At 42.5% G+C, this 17449-nt stretch overlaps 2 protein-coding genes across 5 annotated transcripts; one reads left to right on the forward strand and one right to left on the reverse strand.

Annotated features, from left to right (window-relative positions):
* Nucleotides 1-5956: 5956 nt before the first annotated feature.
* On the forward strand, nt 5957-7729 carry smim19 (small integral membrane protein 19). Of its 2 annotated transcripts, XM_038699611.1 has the most exons (4): nt 5957-6248; nt 6584-6708; nt 6984-7016; nt 7164-7729. In XM_038699611.1, the coding sequence occupies exons 1-4, from the start codon at nt 6115-6117 to the stop codon at nt 7220-7222; spliced, it is 351 nt and encodes a 116-aa protein (XP_038555539.1). In that variant the 5' UTR covers nt 5957-6114; the 3' UTR covers nt 7223-7729. The 2 variants fall into 2 exon arrangements, with proteins under 2 accessions (XP_038555539.1, XP_038555540.1); XM_038699612.1 differs by lacking the exon at nt 6984-7016 and having other exon boundaries at nt 5964-6248.
* Nucleotides 7730-8579: 850 nt separating this feature from the next.
* On the reverse strand, nt 8580-17407 carry pld7 (phospholipase D family, member 7). Of its 3 annotated transcripts, none has more exons than XM_038699599.1 (12): nt 17120-17407; nt 16481-16585; nt 14189-15166; nt 13799-13986; nt 13317-13497; nt 13095-13209; nt 12853-12980; nt 12099-12302; nt 11596-11735; nt 11010-11175; nt 10808-10907; nt 8580-10062 (listed from the first exon to the last, which is right to left on the reverse strand). In XM_038699599.1, exons 1-12 carry the CDS (start codon nt 17216-17218, stop codon nt 9860-9862), a joined length of 2607 nt encoding a protein of 868 aa, XP_038555527.1. In that variant the 5' UTR covers nt 17219-17407; the 3' UTR covers nt 8580-9859. The 3 variants fall into 3 exon arrangements, with proteins under 3 accessions (XP_038555527.1, XP_038555528.1, XP_038555529.1); XM_038699600.1 differs by lacking the exon at nt 17120-17407 and adding an exon at nt 16813-17089; XM_038699601.1 differs by lacking the exons at nt 16481-16585; nt 17120-17407 and adding an exon at nt 15441-15523.
* Nucleotides 17408-17449: the final 42 nt, after the last annotated feature.

Consider the following 17449-nt stretch of genomic DNA (forward strand, 5'->3'; position numbering starts at 1 on the left):
TCTCAATTGTCACAAATTCTGGTACTTGAGACACAATGACCACAACATGTAACTCATTCACCAACCCCCTGAACCAATTCTGCTAAACTATAAGCACAATTCCTGCTTTACACTCAAATTGCAGTTCTAAAACACACTTTTTTCAAAACACTACACACAGTTCTCTGCTTTTGGCACAAGTTTCATGCAGAAAATATCTTGTTTTCACAAGAAACACACTGCCATTCAAATATGCACTCTGACTCATCACAAGGGCAAACACCCGTCACACAGTTTTCCAATTAGCAATCAGAGCTTTAGCATAAAAGTGCAACAGGTGAGCTCTTCAATGGAGCAATGGATGCCAACATTGGAAACAGCGGCAGCGTGAGGCGACGGCCAAGGACCGTAATCTCTGATGAGATCTGAGCCACTTTGGTTGATCATGTGGTCAACCATGGTCTAACAATGAGGGAGGCTGGGCAAAGAGTACAGCCAGATCTGAGCAGGTAGACTGTAGCATCCATTATCCGGACTTTCCGAAATGAGAATAGGTAAGAAATCTACTCTCACTAGCAAATTGCAGTACTGCATATCACTACAGTACTCAATGAGTACAGTAGTACAGTATTGCCTGTGGACTGTTCTGTAGGACTGTAAAAATACTGTAAAGTATGTTTCAAGTATTTAGGAAATGTATACCTACTTTGTATTTACAGTATTTTACTATTTGTTTGGCAGAACTGAAAGATTACCAACACAAGGTGGTCGGGAACGTCTTCTGTCTCCTGAACAGGAAACTGAAATCTTAAACATGGTCCTAGTAAACAACGCCATAACATTACAGCAAATACAAAGAAAAATAATGGAAAACAATGATATTTCAAAATATTGATAGGGTAAGCTTATCAACACTGGACCGTGTCTTGCGCAGAAATCATCTCAGGATGAAGCAGGTCTACAGGTGGCCATTTGAACGCAATTCAGAAAGAGTCAAAGAATTGCGATATAACTATGTGCAAGTGAGTCCCACAATTGATGCATACTGTCAACACTGTATACAGTAAATTATACATATTTCAATATTGTAATCATAATGATTGTGCTTCACAATAGTGACCACTCCATGTCTATTTCTGATATTGTCATGTGTGTTTCAGAGAGTCCTTGAGCTAGAGGTGGCTGCAGTGGAGCACCAGTTCATCTTCACTGAGAAAAAAGATGAAAGAGGGGAAGGAATGTCATCGGCCAGCGTGCCATTGTTGAAGTCCCTGGCCAGCGCGGAGGGAACATCACAATGTGTGCAGCGATTACCCACCACGGCGTCATCATCACCATGCTACCCTTGGCCCCTACAACACCGTCCATCTGATCACATTCCTGGACACCCTACACAACACACTCATTCCACCAGATCAGGTAGATGGCCCAGAGCAGCTCAGGTACGATGTCATTTGGGTCAATAATGACTTCACTTTTTCTAAACTCTTCACACTGTTAGCACAACAGAAGTCTATGTGGACTAAACTGAGATTGACTCTTGCCTTGCTGTAATACAAAATGCATTGATTTACACTAACACAAAAGACCTTAAATGACCACAGCTTTCAAAATTCAAGAATTATTTTCTCACTCAGTCATCCACCAGAAAAGCCATGTGTATCCACAGCCAATTTTGCAAATGCTTACATAGTCTTTTCAAAACTGTTAAATTTAAGTTCAAAACCTTATATACATTCAAATGGACAGCAATTTGCCAAATTACAAACCCCACTGAAATGCATTCAAAATCCTAAAAAAGATGGTTATGGAGACAAATAGTATTGATTGAAATTATGTAAATGATACCAACAACCGGCCATTCCCATCTCAGTTAGAGCCCTAGCCCTACTTAGTGATCTCTTTACCACCTATAAAAGCAGACATCTTAGGAATAATTTGTTACACCGTCACTTCAAAATGGAGCCTGCAAGAGATGGAGGAGAGAGTGGTACAGAGAGGAAGAGGATTCTGCATGCGAGGTAATGTAAGGCAACAGCAGAGATGACCAAGAGCTGCAGATTACCTGGTCAATCACAGACCAGGTAATCAACCATGGGCTATCATTGAAAGAGGCTGGTCTTAGAGTGCAGCCAAATGTGGCCGCTCAATGGTAGCATCAATTGTCAGAATCTTCCAGTAAACTAACAGGTAAAATATGTATCCTGAATCTATTGCTTGTGTGTATTTCTTCTTTAGGACCCAATGACTAACCCCCACAGGGGGGATTTCTTTTACAGAGTCATGGAGCTGGAAGCCCATCACACACCCCATGTTTTTTTTATTATTTTTTTTTGTTTGTTTGTTTGTTTTTTTTTTATCTACGTGGACTTGGCCAAAACAGGACAAAATTTGATTGCTAAAAGAGGCAAAAGGGGTGCCAATGTTACCATGTTTGCAGTGATATTGTTATGAGGTGGTGTGTGGACAGAGGACCCAAACACAGCACTCTGAGGGAAGGAGGTTTATTGGGGTGGGGGGGGGATGTCGGGGAAACACTGGCACGGGGAACCAAGGAGACTGGGGGCCAGGGAGCCGGGGAACACTGGGGCCGAGGAAGCGAGGAGTGGTGGGAGAACAGGGAGGACGCTGTGAGGGAAGTCTGAGGAGGAGAGGGCCGGTGGATGAGCCCAGCCGACTGAGCGGAGGACGAGGGTGAGTGTACCTGGGAGGGAAACAGACAGAGAGGGAGAGAGGGTTAGAGATGACAGAGACAAAGCACGGGGAAAATGTGAGGGGGGGGGGGGGAGACAAGAAACGTGAGAGCCTGAACGTGGAGGTGGCACCGGGTATGGAGCAACGATGACTCATGTTGACTACTGGCAGGTGTGGCAGGCTGACGAGGTGGCTGAGGTGCAGGTGCGGGTCGTTGGCTGGGCTCAGGAGCCGAGAGAGCGCGCGCACACACAGGGGAGGAAACACAGGGAGGCAGGCAGGGAACAGAAAACCAAGGAAAAAGCAGAATAACTGATAAATAGGAGGAAAAACCAGGACACTCACCGTCAGCCGGGCTGCCACCACAACAGATATCCTCTGATGGCGTGCTGCTACACAGTTTTTTGAGCAAGCATTTACAGTGCTGACTTTTGTTTCCCTTGCAATTTTCATTTACTGTAGTTTATTTTTGAATTACTTGATGGCAAAGATAAAGTACAGTGTAGTAAAGCATAAAGTACAGCCACTAGCTTTTCCTGTTGCATCTCGATAACTTCCTGTTGAACATTCTATAAGACTTACCATTCTTACTGTATTTCATAATGGGAACTTTATTTACTGTAAAATAAGACGATGTACACATTTCATATCAGCAATAAAAAAATATAAATATACATACACACAACCAAAAAAATAAAGAACGATTACTTAAGAACTACCAAAGAATTATTTGTGTTCACTACTTCAAAGATTCCCATAAAATGATGCATCTACTGTAATGCTACCTGCTGTTAGTGTTTTTTTAGGTAATTGTGTTATGAGTGACAAAGTGTTGCTGTTGGAGAGCTGGTGTTTTTGTAAAATAATTTGATATTGACACAACTATGCAGTGTCTTGGTGCATTTTGGGTGTGAAATTACTGTAACTGTTATGCAAGCTGTGTGCTGGTACAGACAACAGTGTGAAGAGTTTGGAAAAAGTCATCTCAGTACTGAAAAATAATATTAGCAATTGTAAAAAAACTGTAAATTGGAAGATGTGTTTCCTCTACGCAAAAAAATATTTTCTGTAACTACATGCCCTGGACGATGTGTTCTCAATTTTTTGATGTCGTGTCTAAAGAATGCTTGTAATGTTTTACCTATTGAATGACTATGTTTTGAATGCATTGTTTGATTTTGAGCACAGATCACATGGTTTTGAGGCAAGTGTTTGATTGTGCCAGGGGTCAGGGGTTTTGTGAATGTAGTTTAAAGACTGGGGTTTGTGTTTAAAGTTTTGAGAATATGGGTGAAGGTTTCAAGAAATGTGTCTTAGCAATTGTGAAAAACTGTAATACTAAGGTGAGACCAAAGGTTTTTCCTCCTACTTCTCAAATTCACCTCATGGGAAACAATCACATACAATCTCATTTATGTCTTACTCTGATCAAAACAAGAGATCTCTAAATTATTTTATACTGTATATCTAATTGAAGTCTCTTGAACATGAACCATGAGATCAGAGAAAGAGCTCAAAGAAAACTCGACTCCTGGGATCTCATGATTCTTCTCAAATATTCTTTCTCAGTTTTCTCAGTGACCTCAGGAGGAAATAACTCATCTGTGTCTTCCACTGATCAAAAGATGAGATCTCTAAATTGTCTTAAATACGTAATTTAAGTCTCCAGAATGTGGATCAGAAAAAAAGCTCCAAGATGTCTCGGTTTTTCCTTAGTGACCCCACTTAGGGATGGAAAATACAGTACTTTTTTACTTTACTTAAGTCAAATGTTGAGGTACTTGCTCTTGAGTATTTTGTTTTTAGGGGGCTTTATACTTTTACCTACCCTGAATTTAAAATCCTGTCTTGAAGTTGTATTTATTGCTGTCTGTCTGAACCCTGTTACACTGAAAAGAAGAATAAATATATATTGTGTTGTAGAAATAATGCACTTTCAAATTTAATGTTTTCCAATTATTTAATGTAGTCACAGCCAGCATAACTGGAACACCCACCACTTTAACATGGTGTTTAGAGATGAATTACAGGGTGCCACTAGCTGCCACAGGCTGCCAAAGGGAGCCACTAGCTGCCACAGGCTGCCACAGGCTGCCACAGGGAGCCACTAGCTGCCACAGGCTGCCACAGGCTGCCACAGGGAGCCACTAGCTGCCACAGGCTGCCACAGGGAGCCACTAGCTGCCACAGGCTGCCACAGGGAGCCACTAGCTGCCACAGGCTGCCACAGGCTGCCACAGGGAGCCACTAGCTGCCACAGGCTGCCACAGGCTGCCACAGGCTGCCACAGGGAGCCACTAGCTGCCACTAGCTGCCACAGGCTGCCACAGGCTGCCACAGGCTGCCACTAGCTGCCACAGGCTGCCACAGGCTGCCACTAGCTGCCACAGGCTGCCACAGGGAGCCACTAGCTGCCACAGGCTGCCACAGGCTGCCACAGGGAGCCACTAGCTGCCACAGGCTGCCACAGGGAGCCACTAGGTGCCACTAGCTGCCACAGGCTGCCACAGGACCGGAGGGCTCTGCAGCAGGTGAAAACTGCTCAGAAGATCATAGGTACCCATCTCCCGAGCATCAGTGACATCGGTGAGGTGCCTACGCAGAGCCCAAAGGATACTTAAGGACAGTACCCACCCAACGACAGCCTGTTCACCCTGCTGCCTTCTGGGAAGAGATATAGGAGTTTCTGCTGGCACGCCACCAGACTGCAGAGCAGCTTTTCCCCCCAAGCTGTCAGATTCTTAAACTCTAATTCATCCTCAGCACACGTCCATTAATTATAGTTTATTTCTGCTTAGCATTTTAATTGATTCTTTATTATTGTATATTGTCTGCTATGTAGCAGAAAGGAGTTACAAAACACAATTTCACTCTATTATTATATTGTGACAATAAAGTCAAGTAAGTGAGTCTTGATATGCCTTCTGCTTTCGATAGTAATATTTTGCTTCTTAAGATAAATCCCTTAGCAGCCAATGGTTTCCTAGCCGTCATAGGTTGCAACTACCACTAGCTGCCACTGGGAGGATCTCAGTGCTGCTGATAGTTTGCGTTTTTCCCGACAAGGAAAGGCATATCAGAGCCAGGGTTAACCAGAGTCACGGTTTAATTTTTTTGTATTCACTCACAGCAAAGGATTACACGATCCAGACCGACACTGCAGTATTCTTAATATAACTTTTCCAAGTGTATTAATGTTTTGCTTGCGCTTTTGTGTTTTTCGTATCTTGTATTTGGGTTGAGCTCTCGGGGCCACCGTAGTATAAGATCCCCGGAAACAGAAAAGCCAAAGAAGAGGAAAGTAGGTGTGACGTCGTAGTGTTTACAGTGTTCAGTTGAGCCACAAGCTGGTCGGAAGAAAACCAGAGCTAATGAAGCGGATTTAATAGATTTTCTCTCTTTCTATTCGCGTATTTACCGGCAGAGTTCGGGCGGATTTCAATGGGTGGTCACGGGGTTTTGGGGAACGAGCCTGACTCTATTGACTACTCGGTTCACGAAGCCTGGAATGAGGCCACCAATGTCTACCTGCTGGTTATTCTGGTCAGCTTCGGCCTGCTGATCTACGCCAGAAAGTAAGGACCAGGATCAGTTCTCGCTTCGTGCCGTCTCTCAAAATATTAGAATTCACGACATGCTCCATTGCAAAATTGCTTATTGTAAAGTTTCTTTAGTTACAGGGGGACACGTAGCATTACTCTTTTTATAATAATAATAATTTGTACGGTCATCTGGATAATTCGGCAGTCATATAATCATCCAAACGTAATGTGTTTTTAATCGCATGTACATTTTAATTATTGGTCTAAACTACTATCTGAAATATTCTGTCTAAACAATATGGCTTAAAACTATTGGGGCCGATGCATATTCATTGTCGCGCTTTCAAATCTGTCTGTGGTCACTTCAGAAACAAAAGGAAGATCATGCGTATCTTCACTCTGCCTCCCACCGTTGGCAGCAGCCCGGAGCCCAACTTCTACGATAGCCTGCAGAAGGTCCGCCTGCGGCAGCAGCTGGAGATGTACTCTCTTGGTGAGCATTGATGTAGCTTTACACTGAATAAAAACGAACAGCCTGGATCTGGACTTTTTTTCATCGCACTACCACCCACTGGAGAGAACATGGACAGAGAGGGCCAGTTTGATCAATTTGGTGTCAGTAGGGGACACATAATTGTTGACAATACGGTCATTGTACTGTTTTCCCAATTTGGAGACTTTTTAAATGCTACAACATCAAGTCTAGCTTCACGCGTCCATTTCAAGGTTTATAATTCAAAATGTATCTCTCATCCTGCCCTACTCTAGAAAAAAGGGACATAATAACAGTTATTGTTCCAGGTAAGCATGTAAACACCTCATAACTGACAAATGCTTCTGAGGTTTTAGTGTAAGGAACAAAACCTTGATCAGTCTAAATAGGCACCTGTGTTTCATGTGGACATTCTGGGTAATCTTGGTTCCCCTATCTTCTGTCTTGTCTTTTAGCCCGGAAGTTTGAGCAGCAGCAGGGCCAGACAGACAGCGTGCAGCTCTCCATGGAATGAGAGCAGGAGGGAACTCGTCCCTTTCTGTCAGACAAAACACTCCTGCATCTTCAGGGCCTCTGTACGTGGATAGGAATGGACTTGGATGGCTGTCATGATCAAAGATCGTTCAAAAGCCGATTCTCCTATCCTGGTTGTTTCTGTTTGGTTTCTTGAATGAGAAGTGTCTTCATGTACCTTCTGTTGTCTCTTCTTCGTCTGTTATGCATGGAGTAGATACAGCTGGAAGTATGGAGAAAACAAGGGCAGAGGGGAGTGTGGCTTCTTGGAGGTCTGCTGTATGGCGTCCCTTAGTGACTGTTAATTTGGATAGAGGAATGATAAATGTGTAACTGCAGTGTATGTCACTGAGATACTTTCAGTGTATTGTGAGATTAAAAAAAAATCGCCCATGAAGAATTTCTTGGACAGAACAAGGTCCTTCAAATTTAAAATAGGTTCTAGTTGGTTTTAATTTTTTATTTTTTTTACTTGTCAAATGTGAAAATAAAAGCACATAAACCCACAGCTGAGTTAGCAAATGGCATGATTATCAGATCCGTTAACTTGAGTTAAACAGACCGACACTTCATCTGGGGTTTTATTTGACTTTGTGGCACAGCTTCAAAATAATACATTTTCATCCAATTGTGCCTTTTTATGGAAAAAGGAGAAGTTCACCTAAATTACAAAAAAAACATTTTCTCACTTACCACAAGTGATATCTACTCATGTAGATAAATGTTTTACCCACCATTAATCCTCAGAACATGATGTGGCACATGTAATTCAGGTGAAAACTGTTGACAGTTTGTGGATTGTCCACAAAGGGGAAATTGTTTCTGGAAAGAAATATTGCTGTGCTGGTTCAAGGGATACAGACAGAAATATCTCATTACTGCATCAATTGCCATTAAGTTTTCTACAGACATTCATGACCCAACAAGATGAATCCTAATGACTTTATTGATGTTCACATTTGTGGTTTTGAGTGAAATATCTCATCAGATGGATTGCCATGAAATCTGGTGATGATTGAGATGAATTGTAGTAAATTTGACAATCCCGACTTCTCCTTTTAGCGCCACAAACTGGTCAAAAGTCCTTCACTCAAATGTGTTTTGCTAGCGATTTCACTTATTTGACCTTAGTTGTATAGAATGATGTGTGCAGATGAGGGGGCTTGTACTCAAGTTTCTCTTTGAAGCAGGAGACATCTGGTAGCCAGTAGATAAGCTTTAGAAATTAATGTTTGCATATTCATTGATTCTTGATTTTTTTTTTATGAGTTAGGGGAGTGGATGTAATTTTAACAAGTTCTAAGTAGTTTACTGGAACTTTTCGTGTGTGGTGGTGGGGGGGACATTTCAGACACAAATTATTCTAAGCAGATCATTTTTATTTGTCTTTAAACATGCCTGGCGGAGATCTTACTTTGGTTTATGCCATTCCCATCAGCCTCAGCTGTACAATGTGTTTAGTTCTAATTAACAAATGCTAGCATGATAACACAGTTAACATTCTAATGTTAGCTTTTATTTGTGACCATGATAGTGCTTTGCGTCAAATGCTATGTCCAAGTACAGCCTCACAGAGAAGCTAGTGTGGCTGTGGACTCTTGTTTAAGGAATGTTTTGGATGATTCGAGTACAAATGAAATCCCCTTCACAGGTATAGGACAGATATCAGAGACTGAAATCCTGAACCAGGAGAGGTAATTACAGTGAACAGACAACGTTTAAAACCATTACCACTCCTTCATCAATGCAAAGTCTCGCTCCTTTCATAATATGTGAGAAGCTCTCAGAGATCACCAAACAAGGAGCAAATATTATTTTTAGCGAAACATCACACAAACTGCTTTGTTAGTCAGGGACCAACCGAAATGTTCCCTGTTTCATCCAGAGCTGGGAGGTTAAAGAGTAACAACATGTCCACTGAGAACAGAAACAGCTGAGCTCAAGCATACATTAGATAAACCTGGTCATAAAATGGTGACAGAAACTACACAGACATAGTGGGTAATTATCATTACAGTAAAACAGATGTTGGACAAGGAACACATTTTGTTTTCTAAATACAGAACAAACAATTGGAATAAAAAAAAAAAAAAAAAAAACTCACTTATTTGAGTGAGTTAGTTTCTGTAGTGGTACACATTCAAATTGGATTTCTTTGCGAGCCAGCCATCAGTGATGAATTTAAAGTATTTACAAGTTGGTACTGACATTACATCAGACAGCTTCAGCAGTGTAAACATGGCCGTTGTGTGTGCACCTCTTTGGAAAGGTTTTATTTCCTATACGAGATTGTTCAAGCTTGGCACCAGAATGGCACCAAAATATACAAAATGCTCTAAGCATAAAATGAATTGTACAAAGCAGGTTCCTGCCTTAACTCATGTAAGACGGTTACCAGAGCAATAACGAGTATAAAAACATATAAGAACATGTTTTGAAACGAAATATAAAAACACAATTATATACACACACACAAAACAAAAAACAGGCAGCCAAGTCAGGAAACAGCATTAAGATAACCTGTGTTCATTCACACAGCACAGCAAGCGGATTCTGCATAAGTTAAAAACAGTTCAAGTGGCTGGAGCAAGCAAGATGCTCATCTACAATGCAATGCGCTTTATTGAGTAACAAACCCTTAGTGTGGGCTTCGAGGGCAGACGTCCACATCGTCAACAGAGAGAGTGCTGGTATACTGAGACGTCCAGTCCCTGAGGAAGAGCTCCTCTGCTTGGCTCTGCAGAGTCTCTTGGCCTTTCTTAACCTCAGAGCCGGTCTGGTTCACCACCAAGCCCACGCCGGCTGTCTGGGTGAAGTAGTTCTCGGACCAGTTGGATGTCCCTGTGAACACAGAAACAGTCACATCAATTAGATTCAGTGACTGTTGCAGGCACTAACAACATTAACATCAAACATTTTGAGAAGTAACCTCTCACCACCACGAGCTCCATTAAAGAAAATATCTACTAAATGCTAAAAACGCTAGGAAGCAATGATGTAAGCTGCGTGGATATGGATACAATTTTTTCCCCACAGAGAGGAGGAAAGAGTTAATTACTTTGTTCAGAATTGTTTTATGGGTGTACAAAATGAGAGGATTAACACTAACCAGCTAAAATCCTGAACTATCAAAAGCAGACTGAAGCAAAATGTTGTTACAGCCTATCCAGGGGTGGATGCTGTATTCAGATCATTAAGTTAAATAAAAGCAGTAATACAACAATGTAAAGAATACTAAAGTTAGGTAAACCTATATAAAATCAACTTGTTCAAAAAATTTGAATAAAATAGATTTTTAGAAAATTCTGGTGACAAAGTTGAAAAACATCTACTTCACTGGCAGTAGAAAGAAGAAGAAAATATAACTTCAAGGACTCAATTCCAGCCCAAAACAAGTTGATAAGATGGAAATATTTCCTCTCTAAATGAAGCCAATTATATGTTGTGAATAAAAAAAACAGAAGTATTAAGTAGCATATAATGAAAACACCTCGATGTATCTCAAAACTGTACCTGAAAGAGTAAATATATTTATATTCCACCTCTGAGCTCGTCAGTGAAAACGTAGTGAGTGGTAATAGCGTACCTATATAGACCACTCTGTCTGTAACCATGTACTTGGCATGATTGACTCGTGCAAAAGGAATCTTCATCTGCTCCGCTGTTGAAGGCACTGTAAAGATTTTCTGCACAGAAACGAAACACAACAGGAGGTTAGGGTGTATCACCGTTCTGTTCAGGCCGCCATGTCTTCGTCATTGTGCAGAAAATTAAATCTCCCAGCGTACCACATTAATGTCACATTTCAGTGGAGGCCTGTTGAGCACCAGCAGGGACTGCAGGAAGGTAAACATGGAGGAAGGCGAGTGCTTCCAGCAGCTAACCAGGAGTCTCACCTGTACCTCTCTGTAGCAGGCTGCAGCACGCAGGGCCGAGTCAATGGCCGGCCAGAACCTGAGTGAGTGAGAGAGGCAAACCAGGGACACACAGCCAAGCAGAGGAAAAGTTAATATTTAATACATTCCTGTGTTTGTATTCACTAGTGTACAGTGTGATTTACACTTCATGAAGAAAGTCAGTGTTTGGACCAAACTAAAAGCATCACAGCTTTCTTCCAGTTGGGCAAGTTTCCAGCATTTTTAATCAGGGCCCAGTGATGTGACTGTTGTGAATCAACTTTTTAACAATCTATATCTATTTGCAAGACGTCATGCATTGTATGTTACTGTAATATCTGTATACAATCACGTGACTTGCATAACTTAAGTCAACACAGAGAGTCACAGAGATTTAACACATTATTTTGGATTTTGAATATGTAACAATGCAGCGGTAAATAGTGGCGTGACTCTGGTGCGTTGATTGGCCCGTCACCTGATAGGCTCTGTGAACTCAGACTGGGGAAGATAGTCCATGACCGAGATGTAAATAAATTTCTTGGCGTCGTCGATGACAGACAGGATGGTGGAGAGGTCGTCTGAGCGGCCGCGGGCTGAGATCAACGGAGGGGCGCTCTGCAGGAAAACAGAGGAGGTAAGAAAAATGAATAAGAATCACAGGAGCAGCCAGAGAGGAAGAGCACAGACACTCCCCATTGTATCTAGAATGTCATAAATACTCTTGTATGATATTTAAAAAGTGATGTCTGATTATTTTAATGGACTTTTACTAATTTGTTGTATTGATGATCTTAATGCCATTTATCCTCTTCCACTCTGACAAGAACGCAATTCCACTTAAATAAATAATAAATCTAGTAATATATCTGTATTGCCCTTTAAAAAACATGGTAATCCATTTAAAAAAACAAACTCATTTAAAATATAAAGGCAGTTTTTTAAAACATCCCTCTGCTTATAGAGCAGTTTGGAACTTACAGACAGGTAGACTTGAGCAGGGACTCCATTGAACTTCAGGTGCAGGGGATCCTGGGAGCTGGACAGGGCAGAGAGGCGTGCAGGCCAGTACGGTGGCAGGGAGCCGTTGTTCGCGTCGCCAATGCTCCAGTACACCCCAAAGATCCGAAAGGCATCCTGAGCCAGGCAGCTGCAGTCCTCCACTGACAGGCCGACCTCCTTCACCTTGATTTCAACAAAGTACACAGGACGCATTCAGTCTGTCACCACTTATGCCTGCGTTTGTATGCAAGCAGTGGTGTGAGCGTCTGGGGCCCTGCTCCAGGAAGCAGGTTTAATGAGTCATCTGAATGAATTTCCTGAATCCAACCTGGAACCCCCTCTGATCTGGCAGCAGCACAATTACAGTATGTTGCCCTAGATTATTTTACTCAATACATATATCAGCAAAATGTATCACGGCTATTTATCCGCCTTGTGGAACAACATTTGCATTTTAACAATCAAAATTGACAAAAATATTTGCATTCACTTTCACTTAATAATAACCACTAACAATAAGTTACTTTAAGATGCAATTAATCTACAGAATACAATTTACTTGCGTTTAATGTAAACATCAATAATAGGCAGGCACTCTAAAGTCTAGGCATCTTAATCAGCTGTGATATTAATATAATACTAATAACAATAATAATAATAATATTTATATTAATATCACAGCTGCTTAAGTTTACTACACAAACAATTGTGCAGCCCTCCCTGAAAGTTTTACCTGACTTAGAGAGCGCCAGTCCATGTTAGCGCTACCCAAGTACAAGTGCTTTTGATCGACCACCCACAGCTTGGTGTGGACAATGCCTCCAGTTACAGCCTTGAGGTCTACCTCTCTGACTTCTGCACCTGAAAAACAGAAACCTGCACGATGAGAAATCATGGCTGTTTTCTATTTTGGTTTGAAAGAACAATTAGCACAACAACAGAGGCTGTTCTCCATGTTGTCAGGACGTGATGTACCTGCTGCAGCCAATTCTGCCGTATCTTGAGTTGAGGCCTGGGGGGCGTTGACGGCAATCTGGAGTTTCACACCTTTGGATTCAAGCTGTTTAAGCTGCTTAAAGACCTTTCGTCCCTGAAAAATATGTGGCGATAAGATCGTGCACATTAGATCTTCAAAGGATTCATCTACAATCACTGGATACGCTGCATCATAAGGCCAGGGCATGGCGCTGAACTAACCTGAGAGTCAGAGGAGCCAGAGAACTCCAAATCGCTGCCTCGTAGAGTGAAGTAGAAAGCAGCGATATGGACCGAGCTGTTGGCCTTGTGCAGCAGATGAAGCCAGCTGTCTGCGATGCTTTGTCTGGACGAGGGAGAAGACTGGTAGAGGCCCACAGGGATGCTCTCCACCAGATGCACTCTGAACAATGGAGGGGGAAACTAAAGCTACAACCACTTGCACACCAAACAGAACCCTTGATCATCTCAGGTTAGGAGAGCTGATCGAATAGAGCCTGCAAAACATTTCTGTAGCTGCCCATATGTCAGCTTCAAAAAACAGCAAAATTAACACAAAGTTTGGTGCAATCATGCTCAGATAACTGTTAATGAGAAGGTGAAAAAAATAAAAAAAAATAAAAAGTTGTTTCTTTCAGAATGTTTTTGTCATGATAAGGTTTGGTCTGACTGGAGAGTTTAACACTTTGTTGATCATTTCTTACCGACAATCAGTGCTGCAAGGCTCTGGTACTAATCCAAAGCCCTCCAGCAGGTTCAGTTCCAGCTGAGCTGTGAGCTGAGCCACAGACATGGGAAGCCCGTAGTGCCAAACATGCTGGCCAAAACCCCCTAGAAGCAGCAAGGTAGTGGGCAGGAAGCAGAAGAGGGCAAAACCAGAGCATCCTGAGCTCTACAAAACAAGAGGACAAGTAAAAGTTACGATCACTGCTTTGACAAGAGACTGGGACGCAGCGTAGTATCGTGTTGCATGCCACAGCTGCTGCTGCAGGGTGTGGCGAAATTCCTTTGTGTATGACCGACTCTGACGATCAAGAAAACAGTGCGACTGATATCAACAGACTTTTTTAGGCAAGTAGAGCGACATAACTCACCTTAGTTACCTTGACTGACTTGGCTTTAGCAGGCTCCTCTGGTGCTACAGGAGAGGCCGATTCTTCAGTTCCAGCTATTTCCTCTGGAAGATCTGAAAACGCAGACTGGCTTATAAGTGGCTCGCGATACTCCTTCACCTCCCCTGAATCGGGGCCCTCAGACTTTCCACCTGCCAAATCATCCTCGCATTCAACATCTGATGAAGACCTGCTGTCCTTTAATTCAAGTATGTTCATCTGCGCTGTCTCCCACGGTGGCTCTTCATTCATGATAGCATCATCTTGGCTAACCTCAGTTGCGTGAACAACGTCTGCAGACTTTGACTTCATAGTATCTCCAGAGGCAGTGAGGGTAATCCTGCTTTGAACCTCATCAACATCGTCTTCCTGTGGCTTTTCACTGACGGAGCCCTCGTGTGGAAGGTGAGATAAGGTGCCTTCTGCTGTGGTGTCAGATTCCATTTCAAACCTTTTACTCTCGTCTTCGTCTGATAAACGTAGCGCGGATCTGTGCTCTGGTCTGAGCGCAGGCCTGGGGCTGACAGTCATGGAAGGGCACGGCACAAACTCAGACAAACTCCAGCTCTTGGGTACAGTATTTAGGGAACTATGGGCTGTTCCAGGGACTTGTTCTGTGTTGGTGAACGGTGACGGAGCGTCGAAGCCAACTTTGGGGACGCGGATCGACGGCAGGGGTAGTGCCGTTTCTCTGACATCGGGTAACTTGGACTTGGAAACCTCTACACTTCCAACCCCAGCTTTCTCGTGGGGCTGAGCTACATGGACAGGGGTATCTTTCTTGGGAACAGGCAGCTCTGTGTTCTGGCTCGCACCGATGGGTCGTTTATGGAAAGTAGGAATTCTGGAAACGGGTTTCCCACCTTTGCGGTTCATGTCTTCTTTTTCCTCAAGCTCTTTTTTTGCAGCCCTGTCGGCAGCCGAGAGACGTTCCAGCACAATGCTGCAATGCTTCAGTTCCTGAGGAAGACAGAAATTCATTAGAAAAATCTGTCTATGAAAGTAATTTCTCCATATGCACATAAGTTTTAACCCTGTGACTCTGAAATGACATTTGCCTTAGTTGTACATTACACCAAAAATACCTTTAAGCTAGCAGTTAAACAGCCATTTTCAAACTCAATAACCTGTAGTCTTTTGTTCCTTGCCTTGATACTGTTTAACAACAACACTATAACACTGTACATTAACTCGAGAGGCGTCTGCAGAGCTGTAATTGCTAGAGTGACCACACCTATTCAAATGAGCGCTCCTATCTGATTCTCCTCAGCATGGCTACCGCAGACTGTTTAATGTTTAATGTTGTCAGGGATGTTTATGAACCTGACATGCGTGTTACCATGGCTTCAGCATCATTTAACTTTGCATCCTGATGGAACAACAAACAGTCAACTTGCTTTACACCAGATGTTCAATGGCAACCATCTTTCAGTGTTCCAAAATAGATACCCGGGATGGTTCATTAGGGCGTGACAAGTCCACAGGTCACATTTCTGTGGCTGCTGCATTCATTCAACAAGATGTATTATAGTCCTCCCACAAACAATGAATACTGACATCTACCGCCGTTTACAAACAGTTTTTACCTTTTATTGACTGTGAAATCCATTTTAATAAGTGAGTCTGTTTGTATAGTTTTTATTTTACTGTCCAACAGCATAGGCCGTCACAATTTTTTTTCATGTCACAGCCGGGAAACCCCAGGTGTAATGCATGCTGGCTCACAGCTCACTGAGACACTTGAATAGAACTGAGCCATTTAATGATATTAGTAAGACCTGGGCGTTGCCTGCTATGACAAGTCAAAATGTATGCCGTGAAATAGACGGATGCATGCAAATATCTTTTTTCATTATTTTCAAAAGAACAACTAATAAATCTACCTACCTACCTATATGATAAAAACAAATTAGCCTAAATATAATCCCCACAAATATTGATAGTGGCCTCATAAGTGCAGTACTGGTTTAGTTTTTCGGTTTATATGTAAATATCTAACTCATAGGCCCAAAACATAAATCAGCTTTACTTCTCTACAAGCAGTCTAAAGGAGATTAAGACACTTCCGCACTAGCCTGCCAATATTTCCTGGTGATGATTACATGCTGCTTCACATAGACAAAGGTTATTTCTCACCACATGAAAAACGAGTAGTAGAATCAAGGGTTGTGCCACACCCAGGGATCCTGCTGTAGGTAGCTCAGCAGTCCAGGCCTATACAAAAGCTGCATGTGTGTTTGTTTGGGTTTTCTGTAGGGTGATTTACAGACTAACCATTACACCGGCCTCCTCAGCAGTTTCCTCCTTCAGCTCAGCAGGACTTTGATGTCTCTCCATCACTTGGCTCTGGACAGTCTCAGAGTCTGACTCATCTGACTCCTGGCAGGACAAGGTCGGTTATATGCACAGTTAACAAGGAAGAAACAGCACTGAAGTAATAATGCATCAGTTATACTTTCCACAATCTAACAATGGGCGTCGTGTATCGGTTGCATCTTCATCTACACCATGCCAATTGCAAAAGTAAAAATAAATAATAGAGGCAAAAACGTTTTGTCATCTTCCTCACATAGAAACGTCGTCGGCGTGGAGAAAAAAGTACTTACCATGATGCAGTGAATTTCTAGGTGGTAAGTTTTGGCTGGGCGCAGGGGTTCACACTCACTGTGAGCTCTGAACGCTTATGCTAACAAGCTAAACAAATATTATAAACGTCGCAAGTCGCAATGGCAGTAAATATACCACAGTTTAAGGCGGGCTGGTTTCTAGATAATCCTTCCTTGAGTATTTTTGTCCTGTTAGCCAGCTAACGTCGCTGCCTTTGACGTTAGCGAGCACGCTACGTGGCCGACTGTGAAGTTTTCAGCGGTGGAGGAAGAGGAGGCGGAAAAGCTGAGTAATAGAAATACCCACCTCGTATGAAGTACTACCGTGCAGGCGGGTCGACCTTCTCGGTACCTCATTTGCCTCTCTGGTGTTAATGGACTTTCTGGACCGCAGTACCATCGGCATCTTCCAGTCCAGTAATACACAAGCACCTTCTTCACACGAGATTAACGGACGGAACGGGACGCGACGTTAATCAGCAGTTAGCGTTAACTAACGTTTTCTTGATTTCCAGAGCCTACTGTGGCAAACGGCTAATTGAGCTTTGGTACACACAAAGTGCATTAGACAGCTGCTATTTATGAAAACACATGAGTCAGTGAGCTATAAACAACAAGAACGTTTACTCTAAATGCG

Source organism: Micropterus salmoides, unplaced genomic scaffold, assembly GCF_014851395.1.
Source record: "Micropterus salmoides isolate LMB-PRFRI ecotype aquatic unplaced genomic scaffold, ASM1485139v1 Ms_hic_scaffold_5, whole genome shotgun sequence".
Classification (NCBI taxonomy): Eukaryota; Metazoa; Chordata; class Actinopteri; order Centrarchiformes; family Centrarchidae; genus Micropterus; species Micropterus salmoides.

Bases quoted from the DNA above. Each gene is read 5' to 3' on its own strand.
- smim19 (XM_038699611.1), top strand. From the start codon at position 6,115: ATGGGTGGTCACGGGGTTTTGGGGAACGAGCCTGACTCTATTGACTAC. The intron at 6,249-6,583 runs GTAAGGACCAGG...TGGTCACTTCAG, and splicing joins CTGCTGATCTACGCCAGAAA to AAACAAAAGGAAGATCATGC. The intron at 7,017-7,163 runs GTAAGCATGTAA...CTTGTCTTTTAG, and splicing joins AATAACAGTTATTGTTCCAG to CCCGGAAGTTTGAGCAGCAG.
- pld7 (XM_038699599.1), bottom strand. From the start codon at position 17,218: ATGCCGATGGTACTGCGGTCCAGAAAGTCCATTAACACCAGAGAGGCA. The intron at 11,736-12,098 runs GTAAGTTCCAAA...GTTTTCCTGCAG, and splicing joins CTGCTCAAGTCTACCTGTCT to AGCGCCCCTCCGTTGATCTC. The intron at 10,908-11,009 runs GTACGCTGGGAG...GTTTCTGTGCAG, and splicing joins TGAAATGTGACATTAATGTG to AAAATCTTTACAGTGCCTTC.